The sequence below is a fragment of the Myotis brandtii genome, unplaced genomic scaffold (genome assembly GCF_000412655.1).
Source record: "Myotis brandtii unplaced genomic scaffold, ASM41265v1 scaffold1170, whole genome shotgun sequence".
Lineage (NCBI taxonomy): Eukaryota > Metazoa > Chordata > Mammalia > Chiroptera > Vespertilionidae > Myotis > Myotis brandtii.
The window spans coordinates 186,011-203,322 of NW_005354050.1; the positions used below are offsets into that span (position 1 = coordinate 186,011).

Sequence of the window (17,312 nt, forward strand, 5' to 3'; positions counted from 1 at the left end):
AGTCATTCATTTTTAACACCCCACTGCTTAGGATCTCAAGACTTTGTCCCACAGCCTCAATAAATGTATAAAGATATCAAGAGGTAAAGGTCAAAAAAGGAACCATGAACATGAAACTAGGCCGCTGGAAGTGACCCAAAACATCACATGCTGGGTTTTCCTTTTTAATGATAATAACAGTGATACTGGGTGTTTATCCATGCCTTCCCTTCAAGTGCTTTGCAGACTTTCTTTCACTAATCTTTATTAGGTCTTGGGAAGAAAACAGTTTTCTCCAAGAAGTACCATCAGGCAGGGAGGACGCTTCCCAAAGCCAATAGAAGGGAAACATTTGCCTCTCTCCATCTTCCCCCATACCCACTTGTCTTCTGCCTCCCACTATGCTATCACACTCTGACTCAAATGGATTATAATACCATGCAAGTGTTGAAAGGATAATAATGGTAACTGAGTTAGTTTCTAAAAAAGCTATAAGCTCCCTGTGTTTAATCATAACAGGGAAGAGGTAAGTAGATAAGAAAACCCATAATTACCTTTATCCCATTATTTACCTATTTGGAGAGGGGGGGGGATTCAAATTGGTAAAGTTACAGTATGAAAAACAGATTTTCCATATTGCAGAACATTATTAGTCTCTGAAATGACTTGAGGGATGATCTTTACCTCAAAATGATTTCTGGGCCACAAATATTTGGTAGGTGTTATGACTGAAACTGCTTAGTCTCATCTTGATCTACTACTTCTCAGATGGGGAACTGGGAGTCTCAGGGATGTGGGATAATTTCCAGGTAGGTTATAGAATCTTATTGGCCGAGCTTCAAAGAACTACATGTTGGGGCCAGCATAGCACGAGTATAATGAACTGGGTAAATTAGTTCCCTTCACAATCCTGAACTCCCTTCCTTCGAGCTCTTAGAAAACGGCTGCAAAGGTGGACAGGAAGCTGAAACTTCAGCATTCTGAGCAATTCTTTCAGGGTCGCAGCAATGAAAAGAAGACTCCAAAATTTCAAACTGAAAAAATGTAGTATGGTTCTAGGATCCCTCTGACTCTGAGAAGTAAAATCTTAGAAAATAGCTGCTTTGTGTTGTGTCAGTGATCATGGAAGGACGAGAATGGGCTTACCAATGTAGAACAACCACTTGTACAAAGATCTAGGGAGGGCAAGTGATTCACCCTGGCACAAGCAAGGCGGTAACAGAAATTAAGTCCCACCCTAGAACCTATACACTATTAGTCATTCTCTAAGACACTAAGGCTACTTGTTACCACATTATGGTAACATTTAATCAGTCCTTTGGCCCACAAAATTTGGAATTAAATCTTTGTCTTTTTAGCTACATAAAAAATACAAGTGGTCTTGCCTCGTTAATTTAAGATAATGTCAAATTGAATTCAAATAGGTTAACTGGGCCCAAATCAATAACCTCTAAACTTAGTATTTCTTACAGTAATTAGGTGGATAAGAAAGAATTCGAGTCTAATTATTATTAACAATAAAACCTTACCTTTGCAATTTTCAAAGACACTTCTCATACGTTATTTCATTTCACGTAGGCAGACTATTTATTATTATTATCCCCATTTTATTCATGAGGACACAGGCTCAAAGAGGTTAAGCAATTTTCCTTAAGGTCATAAAGCTAAGAAGGATCAGAGCTGACATTAAAACATGACTACTGAGAGCTCTTTTCACCGTAGGATGTTGCAACTCACTTTAGAATGCCCTTTATGCCTTATTATCATATTATATCATTATATGTGGATACTGTGCAAAGAGCACTATTTGATGGGCACATTATCTTCAATTATCTGATTGGTGATAGAAATTATGTTCTTAGGCCAGAAGGCCTCCAGTTATACATAAAGTTAGAAGATAATGAAGTAACTCTATCCTAAGGGAACCCAAGAAATACTCTGATAATTCAAAAGGAAAAACGGCCTCATTCAGGAAGTTAGATTGCTTCTGAAACAATTGCCCAGAGAACATTCAACTGGTGGCCAATAAGGGTAACTTACATTCCTGAGAAAAGGAAAAAAGCAGCAGGGACAAAGGTAGGCTCTCACTCCCGGAAATGCTGCTTGGTGTTTTAACTTTGGAGATACGTCTATGGTCTCTTCTGGATAGATCATACTCTCCTCCATGTTTACTAGATACGTAAATGCACTAGGCAATTTCCAAATACTAAATTGCCAAATGAGTCATTTCCATTAATATATCCGCACAAAAAAACCTTGAAACCCGAGTGAACCAGAAATTTACATCCTCTCCATTTGATTAAACAGTAAATAATCACTGAATGCAATGCAAACACTACCTTACAAGTCAATGGAAGAGCTAGTACTAGTCATTCTGCAATGGGGATATCCAAGTTTTGGGGTATATGTACCCACTGCTTAGGTGCCAAATACTAGATAGTTTCTGGGTCGAGTTTGGCTACAGGAGAAAATCAGGTCTCCTGGCAGCACTCACAAGGCAGGTGCAGTCATATAGAACTTGACTTTTGATTCTATTGTCTCTGTCAGGACAGGTGGTTTGGCAGAAGTATGGAATCCTGCCAGACAGGCTCCAGCTCAAACTTCTCTTTAGAAACAAAACAATAAAAATGGAAACAAAATGCCAAATCCTGTCCCATACCTTGAAGACTGATATTGTTGAAACACCAGGGCATTTTATATAATAACACTAATTTGGTTCAAGCATACATCAACTCAGGAGAAATAAGATTACAAAAATGAAAGGTCAATTGCAGGTTGGGCTCTTCCCTTATAGTTCAATTCCCTCCTTAGCCCCCTATATAAGCTGAAGGGACACTTACATTTCAGTGAAATTTACACAGAAATTCTTAGTGTAAAAAAACTCCCCAAACTGTAATCTAAGGCCTACACAGGCAAGTTAGCATTGCTGAGTGGGATAAAAACCTTTGGCAAATCCTGCCTACCCCACACATGCTCACTTACCTTCCTAGAACAAACTAGTGCATTGAAAATTTTGTGAGACTTGGTCAGTTGATGATTCCATCAAAGAGACTGTCTTTCTCTAAAACAAAACTATAGCATGTTATTTCAGAACAGAGTAACACTATGAAGGACGGCTTCTGGTGGCAAAGATAGGCAACGGACATTTTTACCAGTTCTGAATCAGAGCGAGCCTTTGTGATTAAGGATGGGGGCTCCTAGCCACCACAAGGACACCAGAGGCGGCTCTGAGGAAGAGTGCTCAAAGAATCTCTGTGGGGGCACTGTAGCTGCCACTCTTGGAAATTGTGAGCATTTTTGGTGTTCTTGGAATTCTTATTTCCAACCACTACTTTGTGGTTGCAATGAAGGGATAGGAAGAGATTGGACGTCTTTACTTTCTTCTGTTCATAATCACAGAGCCAAGATTAAAATAAGGAGAATGTACTTTGCCTGGGGCATAATTCTGCCTGCATCTGTCTTACCCATCACTTTATTTTTCCTAATTCTTGTTTTGGTTGTTGTTAATTTGCTCGAGGAAGGCAAGTTAGATCATCTATAAAGGGGTTCCAGAAAAGCTTGGAAAAATTCGTGGATTCGGAGGAGGATATTTAAGAAGGAGCCATAATCTCTGAGAACAACGCCCTATAAATGTCCCAAAGTGCAAGAACCAAAATATTAAATGAATCATTGTTCTTACCCAGAAAATAATTTCTTAAAGTTACAGTCTTAATTCTCTCTAAATGACAAATGGTCTATTCAGGCCTCAAAGATGAGGCTGTGAAGCCAGTACTTAACGTGGTTGTGCCTCTTTATGCCTGACTCAATCAAACAGTTTAAATCCAAAAGTAAGTTCCTCTTTCATTTACCTGCCAAGACCTGAGTTCAGGCCCTCGGGGTGCAGAGGTTTTCCTTTGTGGGTGAAAATGACATCATCAGAGACAGTAGGGTATGCAGGGAATGTGGCTCCCAACATTGTGATATCATCAACTGCCCTGGGAGCTGAAGTACTGAAGGTTAAAAAATGTGTTTTTGTTGTTGTTGTTTCAAGCTTATTGTTAGAATCTAATGTTTCCCAATATTAGGTTTTAAAAGAGCAGGTAGAGGAAGGGTACTTCTTCCAGTAAGAACCTCAAGAACTGAACATACAGAAGTTAGGTCCAGATAGAGCTTAGGGACAGATCTTAGGGGTGTATCCAACCGAGGAAGAGCAGAGACTTAGTTATATTAGGCTCTCTCCCAGCTCTGAGATGAGTATATTCTTCGGGGGACTTGCTAATGTTGCAAGTTTGCATTCAAAATAAATTCTAGGCACTCACATAATCCCCCAGTCTCCTCTGAACTTTCTTTGATGTCCAACAACTAAGGACAAGAATCTTTGATTATAAAACAATTTCTCTGGCTGGAAGAAAATTCTTTGCAGGGCGTAAATAGCAAGAGAAAGAAAAGATTTTTCTGAAGTGCAAACTAGTTGGAAACCCCCTGGGGAAAGAATCTGATTCCCAGTCTTTGAGAGGACCGGGCCTGCCTGTACAAGCTGCCTCTGCGGCAGGCCTCTAAGAAGACGCTTTTGTGTCTACTGTATGGCCCTCAGCAACAGCAGCAGCCCTTCCAGCTTTTTTTCTTTCTTTCTTTCTTTTTTTTTCCCCCCCAACAGAAGTTTTCCAACTCCGGGGACAAACAATGCAAAAAGTCACGCTTTAATAACAAGGCGTAGTTCCTAATCAGATGGCCCCATTTCTACTCCTTCCAGACGCCTCCAGGTGCTTACACACTAGAGCTCTAAACCCCCACCCACTGCACATATCTACTAGCTGTTCTGAAATCTTATTTCTAATGTAATTATTCAACTTATCTCTAAAAATTCAACTTCATAAAGTATTTTAGAATCAGACGCATCCTTCTCCTTCTACTACTATGGCCCTTTCCAAAGATGCATATTCGCTTAGATGTAGGTTTGTGATGGAAGTGATTGAAGTCAGTGTGGTTTGGCCACTGGGGCAGCCTTGATGAAGGATTCAGAATAGGGGTCCTCAATCCAGTACAGATATTTTAAAATAGAAAACTCCAGAGAAACACTCCCTTTTGAATGTGTTAACTGAATGTAAAGACAGTATAGAGCCCTAGCCAGTTTGGCTCAGTGGATAGAGCGTCAGCCTGCGGACTCAAGGGTCCCGGATTCGATTCCGGTCAAGGGCATGTACCTTGGTTGCGGGGACATCCCCAGTAGGGTGTGTGCAGGAGGCAGCTGATCGATGTTTCTCTCTCATCGATGTTTCTAACTCTCCATCCCTCTCCCTTTCTCTCTGTAAAAAATCAATAAAATATATTTAAAAAAATAAAATAAAAAGACAGTATAGAACCAGAGGAATAAGAGTGCAGCTGAGTCTGATGCTTAGTTTTGCTTAGTTGTGTGACTTTAAGTAGTTTGGTCAGATTCTTTTGTATCAATTACCAAACAAACTTAATCTCAGGGGAAAGAAATACGTAAGCAAGTTACATGTCCCTTTAGTATACTACTTCTAGGAGTGCAGCTGAGTCTGATGCTTTAGTTTTGCTTAGTTGTGTGACTTTAAGTAGTTTTGTCAGATTCTTTTGTATCAATTACCAAACAAACTTTATCTCAGGGAAAAGAAATAAGTAAGCAAGTTACATGTCCCTTTAGTATACTACTTCTAGAAAAGCATAAGCTCTAAATGTTTAGAGTTGTTGGGATGGTGAACACACAATACAATATACAAATGATATATTATAGAATTGTACACCTGAAACCTATATAATTTTATTAACCAATGTCATCCCAATAAATGCAATAAAAAGTTTTTTTAAATTAAAATATTTAAATATATAAATGTTTAGAGCTGGAAAGGATCCTAAAGATTAGTTACTTTACCAACTGGACCCCAACAGATGAAAGGTTAAGTGACCTGCTTTTACTTTTTAATGGACAAAAATCACCTATGGACTATTCATATACCTAAAGGGGACAACTACATTCCATATAATCTCTAATGATAATAAATATAAATATATATATATATATATATAATGTACACCATCCAGTTTACTAACTTTAGAGCAAGTAATAACCTAATGTCATAACAGATATGTACATTCTTCTTGAGTTGGTCTTTATATCCTTCATTTAATACTAAAACCAACAAATTTCAAAGAATGGGAATAACAGATATTAATGACTAAAGTCAATAATTTAAAAAAAAACACCCTGGTATTAAAAACAGATTTTGCTGAATTGAGATGACATTCATATACTCTTCACATTCTACATAGTAATCCTAGTATTTATTTCTTCCTTATACAGTTTGTGAAGAATTTAAAGCGAGTCTGTGAGATTATCAGTTCAAACAGAACTCCCAATATGTTGAATTCTATTTACAGCTCAACTTTCTTTTTTTAATTTTACTATAATTTAGCAGGAACTTCTGGTACATTTTAGAAAGTCAGTTTGCAATTTGAAAAGAAAGCCATGATGTTTAGTTATTTCAACTTCTAAAGAAAATGCTACAGATGAGTATTATACATACAGGAATATTTATGCAGGCAATATTATAACCTCTATTTAACTGGTAACAGAGAAAATTAGAAGGTCTGACTGTTTGGGTTTAGTTGTCCTCTAGCTTTAAATTGCCTGGGTTAAAAATTTATATTTTGGGGGTTTTTTTCAGTCATTGGGGATACCTTGAAACAGAATTAACAAAGGCATTTGAATGATTCCTTAGAAAATGAAAATCAGCATTCTAATGTGTCTATGCCTGCACCCCTCATTTGGCAGTCATCACATACCACCTTCTGTTGTTTAAGTTGAATCTCCTCCATTGGGCTGGGCTAGGGGGTTGTTCTTTGTGTTCCTATAGGACCTGCCACAGCATGTGGTACAGAGTAAGAGACCCACGTTATAAGACATGGAGAGACTCCAGTGCAGTCCCCACAGTCAGTAAGATTCCCAGCCTACACTTCATAAAGAGACTCTATTGCTGTGCAGTGATTCTATGGCAGAATAAATCGCAGGTGTACCACATAAAGTAACAAGTTGCAGCAAGGTACTTTTTGTTCGCTTGTTTTAAAGTATACCTTCTAATTTGACTAGGGGTCAAAGAGGAAAGAGACCCTGTGGCAGTCTATAATAACTTCTTAATGGAATGTTCAGGAGAGAAATATCTGCTGGCATCTGCTTTTTAATCTCCCTGCAATGACCCAAGACAATTTAAAATAAATAAATAAGGCTTACTGAAAATACTGGCCAGTAAGATATGGCAGTAGATTGGCAGTTCTTTGACCGGCAAACCACTAATATCTCTGAGTCTATGTCTTCCTCTGTACAATGAAATGACTGAATTAGGTGTTTCTTCTAGCTTGAAATTAGATGATTATATTTTACAAATGGAATAGCCCATCCCTCTACCCCTCAACTCCCTCCCTGCCAAAAACCTGTATTTGACCCTTGGAATGGAAAACTGAATAGGACTTAATTCCAACATAAGGCCAATAAAGTCCTTCACAAAGTTTTAAGAAAAATACTTGACCACAAGAATTTTAAAGTCTGATAACCAATATGATTCTAAGTAGAAGATATATAAATAAATAAAAACCATGAACCCTGAATCATGCAAAAAAAAATTTTTTTTGCAGTGGATAACACATAAGACTGTAGAAATGGTTTAGGGGGGAAATAATGGGAATCTGTAATCATTATTTGGGAAATACCAAGATTAATAGGCATAAAATTTAAGGCTTTCAGTTTCATCCAAATTTTCACTTAATATTTGGAGAGCACATTTTTTTAAATACACATAAGTAGATCTTTGTCAGATACCAATGTTTACATCTAAGGTGATCTTAGTTCAAGCTAGTCTTATAGTTCCATCATAATATTGTCTGTCTGACTTTAAATAATGTATACAAATACTTTTTAATTAAGTAAACTGACAGTAAATTAGTTCTGAGAATTTGGTTTCATTTCTTGAAATAATTGGGATTATTCTAGGATAGCAGCTTTTATTCTGGTGCCCTCAAATCCCTACACCTGTTTCAGAGATTCTCAACTCATTGAGATTTTATGTACAATTGTATGTTAAGTACATATGGCCAATAACTTTCATCACATTCTCACAAATCTTTCATCACAAATCTTTCTTGGAAAATCAAAATTTCCTAAAAAGCAAGGGTTGAACTCTTAAACCAAATAAATGCTGTATAAAAATACTGTATAAAAGAGCACCCCAAACATATTGTTTACAATTTGGAAATAACAATCAGGGAGACACTGTTGGTAAGATAGAGGAGCAAATGAATAGAGCATGCTATATCAAACCCAAAGCACTCAAAATAATTGTCCTCATAGTCTACTTAAAATATGATGAGGTAAATACATCCGCTTCATCCTCAAGTTATCCCTCAACTATCAGAGTTAGCACCACCATAATGTTCCTTATTTTCATTTAATTAATATTTATTAAGTACCTACTATGTTTCAGGCACTAAGTATATACTAAGGCACTAGTCCCAAGAATACAGCTCTGAACTAAAGAGACAAAAATCCCTGCTTTCACAGAGCTCATAATCTATGAGGGAAGACTATAGAAGTAAAACATTACAGTATGTCACATGGCAATAAAGAAAAATAAAGCAGGGAAAAAGAATACGACTTAGGGGGGAGTAGGAAGAGTCCTTTGGAATAGGATGGTCTAAACAAACCTCATTAAGAAGGTATATTTGACACTTGGGGGTGACATTGGAAAGACTAAGAAGAAAATAACTGGGTATGATTGGGACTAGCAATAGAAAGGCCCTGAGGTGGAAGTATGCCAGGTTTAATTGAAGGACAACAAAGAGGTCAGAGTGGCTGGCATAGAGTGAAGGAGAGAGCAGGGGAAAGGTGGGGGTGCTATGCCAGATCCTAAAGAGGCCTACAGCTCACTGTAAAGACTTTGGCTTTTACTCTAATTACAATTCTCAAAAGAACAATGAATGCAGGTCAAAGCATTAGCTCATAGGGTTTTTTGAGACATAAAGTTGGCAAACAGCTTCACCAATACTTTTTTGACTGAATTATCACATTGAGCAACATAGGTCCAAATAGAGGAGATCTTAGCCACTGACAATATTTTAGCTTTTTAGGGTTCTCACTCAGAAGAATTGATCCCTGAGCATTCCACATCCTCAGATACCTTATAGATTAGATTACTCATCTACTTCCCACAAAGCAGACTGGGTCCATCTCTGTGCAGCTTTGTTCTTGGATAATTTACTTGTTTTCTCTTCCTCATTATATTTTCTTTTCTGTAAACTGAAGTAAATACCACCTGTTCTTACCTGGCTTGCACATATTAGTGAATCATTTTAAGCTTCTTGGAAGAAAATATATAAATTCAATGGAACATCATTATCACATTCTTCTCTAATAATACCCTGTTACCGAGTCTGGTTCTTGACAAGACATTTATAATAGTACATTGGTCATTTGTAACATCTTTTTCCTCTACTGTACTTAGCAATTTGAAGGGAATAAGAGAGAAAAAACAAAACAAAATAAAAGTTCCCAAAAAACACTTTCCAGTGAAAAAAATATAAAGACATAACCTATTAAAAACAAACAAACCCAACCATATGCCCCAGGAATATCCTTAACACTGTATTATAAGTAAATTATGGCTAATTTTTATAAAGAAAACGACAACATACACTTTACAAAAAAAAAAGAGGCAATGCCTACCCCCAGAGTCAGCTGACTGAACACCAAATAGACTGAGAGGGACAATAACCAGGGACACAGCTCATTCATTACCCACTACTGACCACAGAAATTTACAAATTTGAACTCACAAAATCTTTGTGGCCATCGACATGAAGTATGAAACTATTATCTATACAAATCTGTTTGATGGTTGCTTACAAATGAGATATCTTCTCAACTTGAAAAATTCATTACAAATATCCTGCAGCTTCCTTCTCTCCTCTGGGTGCCAAGCCAAGAAGGCTCTGAGCTGGCACTGCAGAAGGCAAGTGCCTAAGATTGTTTGTGCACACAGAGGAATTACGTCTGTTGGTGTACTTCTGACTATGTTCCAAAGTCAATTATAAATTAAGTGGATTATCTGCACCTCAATTAACATAAATAACTGAGAGTTGACTATACCTTGAATATGAATACTTCTTTTAAAGGCTGGCCTCAAAGCGAAATCACAGAACCTTTGAGATCTCTGCTTCCAAGGAACTCTAACTTGAATAATGACAGTTAAATGCATGCTGTTTCAAAGTTTATATGTCAGGTTCCTATACTACATACTTTACCATAGACTGTTATAAAATGAAGAGAAAGACAATGAAAGGTGTTAAATTAAAACAGAGATACTGAGTAAATAAACATTCTGCTTTACAAATACCTTTGCAAATGAAACTCAAATGAGAGAATAGAAGAAATACAGAGGTTATTAGAAGTTAGCAGGATATTATGTTTTCTGGATCAATCTCAGAGAATAATGTTCATCATTTTCATTCCTTTCTATTGTAGAAAGGAGGGTGTTCTGTTCATCTATGGCATTCTTAGATGTATAGAGTTTTAGCGCTGGAAAAGTACTGGCTCTAGGGTTCAAGTTCCAACTATGCCACCTACTAACTATGGCCATGACCTTGGCAGATACTAACAGTTCGGGCCTCGGTTTCCTTATCTGTAAAATGTGAAAAATAAAGTACTGCATGAAGTTATTATGAAGAATAGACAAGCTAATACTTGTAAAGTTCAAAGCACAAGTTGGTTACACACTGTTATATTGCAATCCCTCAATCTTACAGATACAGAACCTAAAGCCTAGAAAGGTGAAAATCATTTTGTCCCAAAGCACCCAGCTACTCAGTGGCAGAGTCAGAACTGAAAGTCAGTCCCTTGAGTCACAGTTTAGTCACTTTATCAACTACAGTTTTGCTATATAGCATTCTCTCCCTGGTTTTGTCCAGAACTTTATAATAATAAAGTCTTCTCTCCCTCCTCAAATAATTCATTTCAGGACCCAACTACAAATAAAGTAAAAAGTGCAAAGTTGGGATAAGTAGGTGCTGACTACTAGGTCAATTAAGGGGCAAGCGGAGACATCGTGCAAGGGGGAGTGTGTGCAGGAGGTGCTCACGGCTGCTGCCCAGATGCTAAACACCACAGCTCCATTGTAGTGCTGAAGCCTCAGGGCAGTACATTCTAATCTTGATCATCACTTGATCCTGAGTCTAAGAAAATCCAAGACAACCAGCTGAGCAGGAAGAGTGTGATAGCTGAACTGGTGACCTCTCTATGCTACACTAAGATCCTCTAGCACTTTTGCTTTTTTTTTTTTATCGTGTTTTTATTTTCCAATTACAGTTAACATACATTATTGTATTAGTTTCAGGTGTACACCCCAGTGAAAGATTAATTTTGAGTTGTCCCTCTAATTAATAACATTTATGAATAAGGAACAAAAATTGAAAAAGAAGATAGGACAGTAATCGTTTTTACAAGTGGTAGCAACCATATTACTAGAAATAATACAAACAAGCCTTGAAAAGAGGTAAACAAACTAAAAAACTGGACAATTAGACAATGCATAAGCTCCAGCACATTTCCCATCTACAGTGGTATAAACCAAGAGAAGAAGAACATATTCAAATGAAAAATAAAAACTGTAAGAAGTAATAACCACTATTATTTAGTCTTCTTTATCAGTCACTGCCAAATAATTAGGAAATCTGAAAAGTTTCCTTGAAATTGATTTTTTTTGGTCTCCCACTTTCTGTCTCTCTTTTTTAATTGAGATATAATTGACATATAACTCTATATTAGTTTTAGGTAAACAGCATGATTTGATATAGATATACATTGTGAAATAATTCCCACAATAAGTTTAGTTAACATCCATCACTACACAGAGTTACAAATATTTTTTGACATGGATTGGTGGTGGCTACTTAGAAAAATACTGATTAGAATAGCAGTGGAAGGTTATCCTAAATATAAAAATAAAGTGGAAATACAGACAGAAAAGTAGAAAGAAACTAGAAGAAAGGAAGAGACAATAATTGTGGCAAATGCAGGGCCAACATAAGAAGTAGACACTAGAGACAACGGCAAACACGCACAGAGATGTGAAATGATATGGTAATGCAAAGAGGCAGCTCTTGGGCAAAAAAGAAAGAAAGAAAATTAATTTGGTCAGGGATAAGACGAAGAGTTATGAAATGGAAGAAAATAGCAAAGGCAACATTTCCTTTTCTATTTTGACTTTCTTCTAGTACTTCAACAAGAATATTACAATTTAAAACTTTAAACATATCTTGGATATTACTGTTGGTAAAAAGAAACCCAAGCACAAAGGATCAGGACAAAAATTTACCAAGGCCTGGCCTTCAATGTCCTAGTACTAGTATATGCAGCCTCAGATGAAGTTGAGACAAGCAAAATTATTTCAGAGAAAATTCTATGGTTCAGCTACAATAATTCATTCATAGGTAGAAGGATACATAGAATTATCCCTTTGGATTTGTGACACCAGGTTACAGCTGTCCACCAAGAAAGCTAACGTGCAGCAAAGCACACCTCCAGGAGACACAAACGGAACTCCAGTTCAATGGAAGGCTTGGCTAACCACAGCTGAGTGATCCTGAGTTGCAGTGTAATCTGATAAGGAAGGAACAGCGTGGATTCTAGAGGTGTAAAACCATGTGTCCCCAATACACTGGAGTTCTCTGAAAGAATTCATCAAACACTGGATAAAGAACAACTGACGCTTATCATTCAAAAGGTTGTTTTTGTGTTTTCATAAGCGACTATTCAGAAAATTTAGTAAATATTGTGGATTAAAAATTGATTAATAGACAACAAACCAGAAGCAATACTGAAAGTCTCCAGAGATTAATACTAGGCGAATTTACAAATTTATTAATGACCTAGAAGAAGCTTACGTGGACAGAAAAGGTAAAGAAAGACCGAAAACTGCCAATGATGCAAACCATCTACCGTAATGCCTGAAAGACCTTGCTAAATAACAGATACAATGAACTTCCCTCTTCACAAAATAAGGAACCAATACTTAAGAGTATACTAATAGGCCCAACATTAACAGTTGAAAAAAATTAGCAAATTTCACCAGGGTGAGAAAAAGAGAAGCTATAATAAATATTGACAAAATAATGAATGGCAAAGAGAATGCCAGCTAGTGCCTCTTATATACTTTTTCCTTTGTGAATACACAGAAACTTTATGTAGAGCTTTATGACAGAAGACAAAAAAGTTTAAAATAAAAAGGACACTATTTTATGCAGTATATAACTAACCTACTGAACATGCTGCTGCCACAGGACATTAATAAGGCACAAACCTTCGTACGTCTCCCAAACACCTCAGAGATTAAAATATATGGTTCTACAATAAAAAAAGCTTAGGGTAAAAAATTAAAATGGAGCGCATACTTCATGATTCAGAGTATTAACTAGGCAAGTCAGAAAGGAAGTTTCCTTTCCAATTGTTCCAATTGTTGTATTCAAAATGATTTCTGTTTCAACTTTAAAATGTGCCTAATTCCATCCTAGAGTTCAAATTAAATGATTATACTCTTATCCAAAAATTATTATGCCATTTTTCCCGATACATTCTCTTCCCCTGTTTATTTTTCTAAATAGCAGGGCCGTCCATTTCACCCAATTCTTCTTCCACTTCACTTATCCCAGCTACAAAATAGTTATTGCCTAACAGTCATGAAAAACCACTAAATCATATATGTAGAATTGCATGTTTGGAAAAGAGAGTTCTATAATTTGTTAAATTATCTCACCTTCTCTCTCAAAATAGGCCAGAATTTAAATTCCTATAATATTTTGGTTCTGTTCATATCACAAAATAAAAATCTGAGCTTGGGTACTGAGATAAATCATATTTAACGACATTTTAACCTGTGTCCAAGACCTACAGCAAGAGACAAATAAAATTTAACCAATAAACAACATCACTTTATGGAATTAGACACTGGACAGACACATTAAAAAGGTACAGCCCTCTGGGCTCTGTCTTCACATGGGGAATGAGCAATTCCCCTGTGAAATGCTATGGCCTGGGTCCGTTCATAAATTCAACACATAAAGAGTTATTTTGTCTATGAATGAGTTATAGGCAAAATTCACAGCCTGAAAGCCTGAGAAGCTGTGTCCAAAAAACTTTGTGGGTCAATAAAAAACATATTAAATTTTGAAAATAATAAAACTATGTGGAGACAAGACCGAAGTGACCAGGAGGCAAGTTGGCCCCTTGTGTCCATTTTGTAATCTAGTCCTCTCCATTTTGGGCTTAGCAATAGGGTGCCACACGTGGTAGAAAGCCAGCCAGAGCATTCAAGCTTGACTGAATTTTAAAAGTGACACAGTGATCCAATATGCTCCAGGGTGCTGCTGACCATTAAAAGCAACCTTCTTAGTGCTCACTTCAAATTCAAACATTGTTATAAAGTACCATCCTCAATTAAATACAAGCCCATTTATTTCATCTATCAAAAAATTGTGTCCAGAATGTAACACTTGCAAAGAAAGGTCTTATTGTGCATCTTAAAAGGCAATGTAATAGCAGAGCTAAAAATAGCAGATGATCTTCTAAAATGTAGGATTTATATGTTTCTTCTTGAGTATAAAATAAGAATTTGCTTTAGAATGCCAATGAGGCAACATCACTGAAAGATGGAACAAATAAAAAGCTAAGCAACAGAAGCCCTTGAATAGTATTTGGTTTGGGAGACAAAAGAAGAAAGACATATTCCAAACAGATGGAAAGTGAAATAGAAGAAAGGTATCCTTACCTGCATTAATTTTCCTTCTGCTGGAGTTATTTCAGCAACACCAGCAAACACACCTTCCAAGGTGAGATTCAGTTTTCCTGTGGGGTCCATTTTCAAGGGGATCACTCTGATAATAGCTTTCTGCTCTGCTGATCTTTCAGACTCCACCGCTGCTGCCAGTACCAGTCCTGTGCGTCCGAAACCTGCCTGTAGGGTAGCCATCAGCAGCCAGGGCCAGAGGGCAGCCAGCTGCAGCTGGTGGCCACCACTCATGCTACCAGCTGCAGCAATGCACTTCGGCCATACATACTGCTTCCACTAGCTAATTCCAAACGCAGGTTCTCAGATCCAGACAATTGAAGGACGAGAGAATTTATGCTTCGGTTTCAGAAACCCAAGTCATAGTTTTGGCCCTTCCTTTTTCTAAAATATATTCCCAAGAACAGGTGGCATTCCTGATCTGGCGGGAAGAGGGTGTTTTCAGCCCACTTCTGCTGCAGGTATGTCATTTTCTCCCATCTTCACTATTATTAGTAAGATATCACCACTTCTCTGTGGAATTTCCAACTTTGCTTGAGATTGAATGTCACATCCTGAATTTTTTTTTTTTTTATGTCAGATCTCTTGGTGCTGGTCTTCCATATGCATCAAAGTTGTAGAGCCACTAAACCCAATGTTAATGAACAAAACAAGGCAAAGTAAACAACTAAGGCCATGCATTAAAGGTGAGAGTGAAAAACTCCAGCGTAAAAAATGAAGACACGGCCCTTTTTAAGCGACATAATTTGTCAGTGGTAAAAGGCTAAAGATCACAGAGAATTTTTTTTAAACAGGGAAGGAGAGAGAACATTTCAGGTCACACCTGGAGAAATATCCAAAGATGCTACAACATGTATTCATAAAAGTTTGTACACTGAACTGTATTTCGACGTGGCCAAAGTTCTAGGCCCGTTAAATTTAGAATATTTTTCATGAACTTAAAATATACTATAACTTTTAAATTTTCTACCAAATTTTCCTGTAAAATAGGTGGTAATTTGTATGTCTTCTCATATACAGGATAATCCTGAACTTCACAACCTTTTCCAACTTTCAAATGAGAAGACTATTTGAAAAGGTTAGCTTTCCAATTATTTTCCCCAGTTAAAAACTGTATTTCTATCTTTATTTTTCTTTCTCTCTGAGGGATTCCTGCTTGTATTCTCCTGCTTGAGAATGCCAAGCACTTTGATTTCCCATGAGATGCTTTTGGAAACTACTTTATTATCCCGATTTTATAATCTGTAATTTTCTAGGTTCATAAGTAAAACAAAGGACTATTCCTAACACGTTTTTAAATTCCTTGAGGGGGTGGGGTATAAAAGGTAGGGGGAGTAAGGAGGTGATTAGTCTACAGGCTCTAAGTAGAATGCCCTGGAAAAGTAAAAAGCCTGAGCAGGGTAGATCTGTGCAATTTCTAAGCACACTTCAGAATCAGGGTCTTTGTACAAACAAAAATCTTATTCTAAGATTTTAAAATGTGCACCCTTAAGTAAATATAAATGCACTCCAACCACAAAGCCCACTGTATTCAGAGGTCAAATTTTTAAAATCTTATAAAGTCTTCAGAATAAGTGCTGAAGAGCCAAGCAATTGAACATGAACCTGTTATACAGATTCTTTTGCTGAGGCAGAGGGAGGAAAAAAGAATTTCAAAAGAAATCTGCAAACCTGTTGCGCTGTCGGGCCCACTGGAATCCACGGGGGTGAAACAAATTCAATTATGCTTTTATAGATCCTGCTCAAAAAAGATTTCAACAGTTTAACCAAGTACAGCTCATTCTTCCACCTTCTTACTCGGCAACCAAACCAAGTGCCCCACACTGCAGGTAGGTGCTGAGAAATTCCACAGCCTGAAAAGATAATCCATGCAGGTCAAAGGCAGAAACTTACTCCAGGGTTAGAGCTACTGTCCCCAGGAATTCTAAAACACTTATAGAGGATCCAAAGTCATTTCTGAAATCTCCTTTCTAACAAAAGTTCTTTCTCTCCCCGAACAGCATATAAAATGATCAAATCTTGAAAGAGAAGAGAAGCAAAGCAACAATTCACTACCAGGAACACAGAAAATCCCAGAGGGAGAAGGCAATATCTCTGAATCATGGATGGACTTGGAAAGTTCAGAAGGATTCGAGTGCTTCTCTTCCAGAAAGACAATTCTGGATCAACTCCCTAGAGGAGGAAGCCTGTGGTTTGTAATTGGTGTTCTAGCTCGGCCTCCCTCCCCTGAGACTGCAATCACGCTCTCTACCTGCTGACACAAAGTGAGGGTGGAGCAGCCAGAGGCAACCACCCCTCGTCCTGCCCCTCCTCCTCCGGCGGGCTAGGGCCCGGGCTTGGGCGCGCACACTGAACCAGACACGTTCTTTGGCTTTTTCTCTCAGCTCCTCTGCTCCCTCTATTGAACCGCAGCCAAACTGCATCCAATTTAATCCTCAATTCCTTTCTCTGGGTAAACCAGCTACCACATGTAAATCACGGCCACTCAAACAGATACCTAAGCAGATT

At 37.5% G+C, this 17,312-nt stretch overlaps 1 protein-coding gene across 2 annotated transcripts in view; it reads right to left on the bottom strand.

Annotated features, from left to right (window-relative positions):
* Positions 1–17,025, bottom strand: part of RNF43 (ring finger protein 43) — a 62,668-nt gene extending 45,643 nt beyond the window's left edge. Inside the window, exons 1-2 of one of the 2 annotated variants that reach the window (XM_005858364.2) lie at positions 16,476–17,025; positions 14,787–15,429 (exon numbers count right to left, since the gene is read on the bottom strand). In XM_005858364.2, the coding sequence (XP_005858426.1) occupies positions 14,787–15,038 (252 nt within the window). In that variant the 5' untranslated portion in view covers positions 15,039–15,429; positions 16,476–17,025. Of the gene's footprint in view, positions 1–14,786; positions 16,444–16,475 lie in introns of those variants that run through there. The other variant, XM_014529841.1, reaches the window with a different exon arrangement.
* Positions 17,026–17,312: the final 287 nt, after the last annotated feature.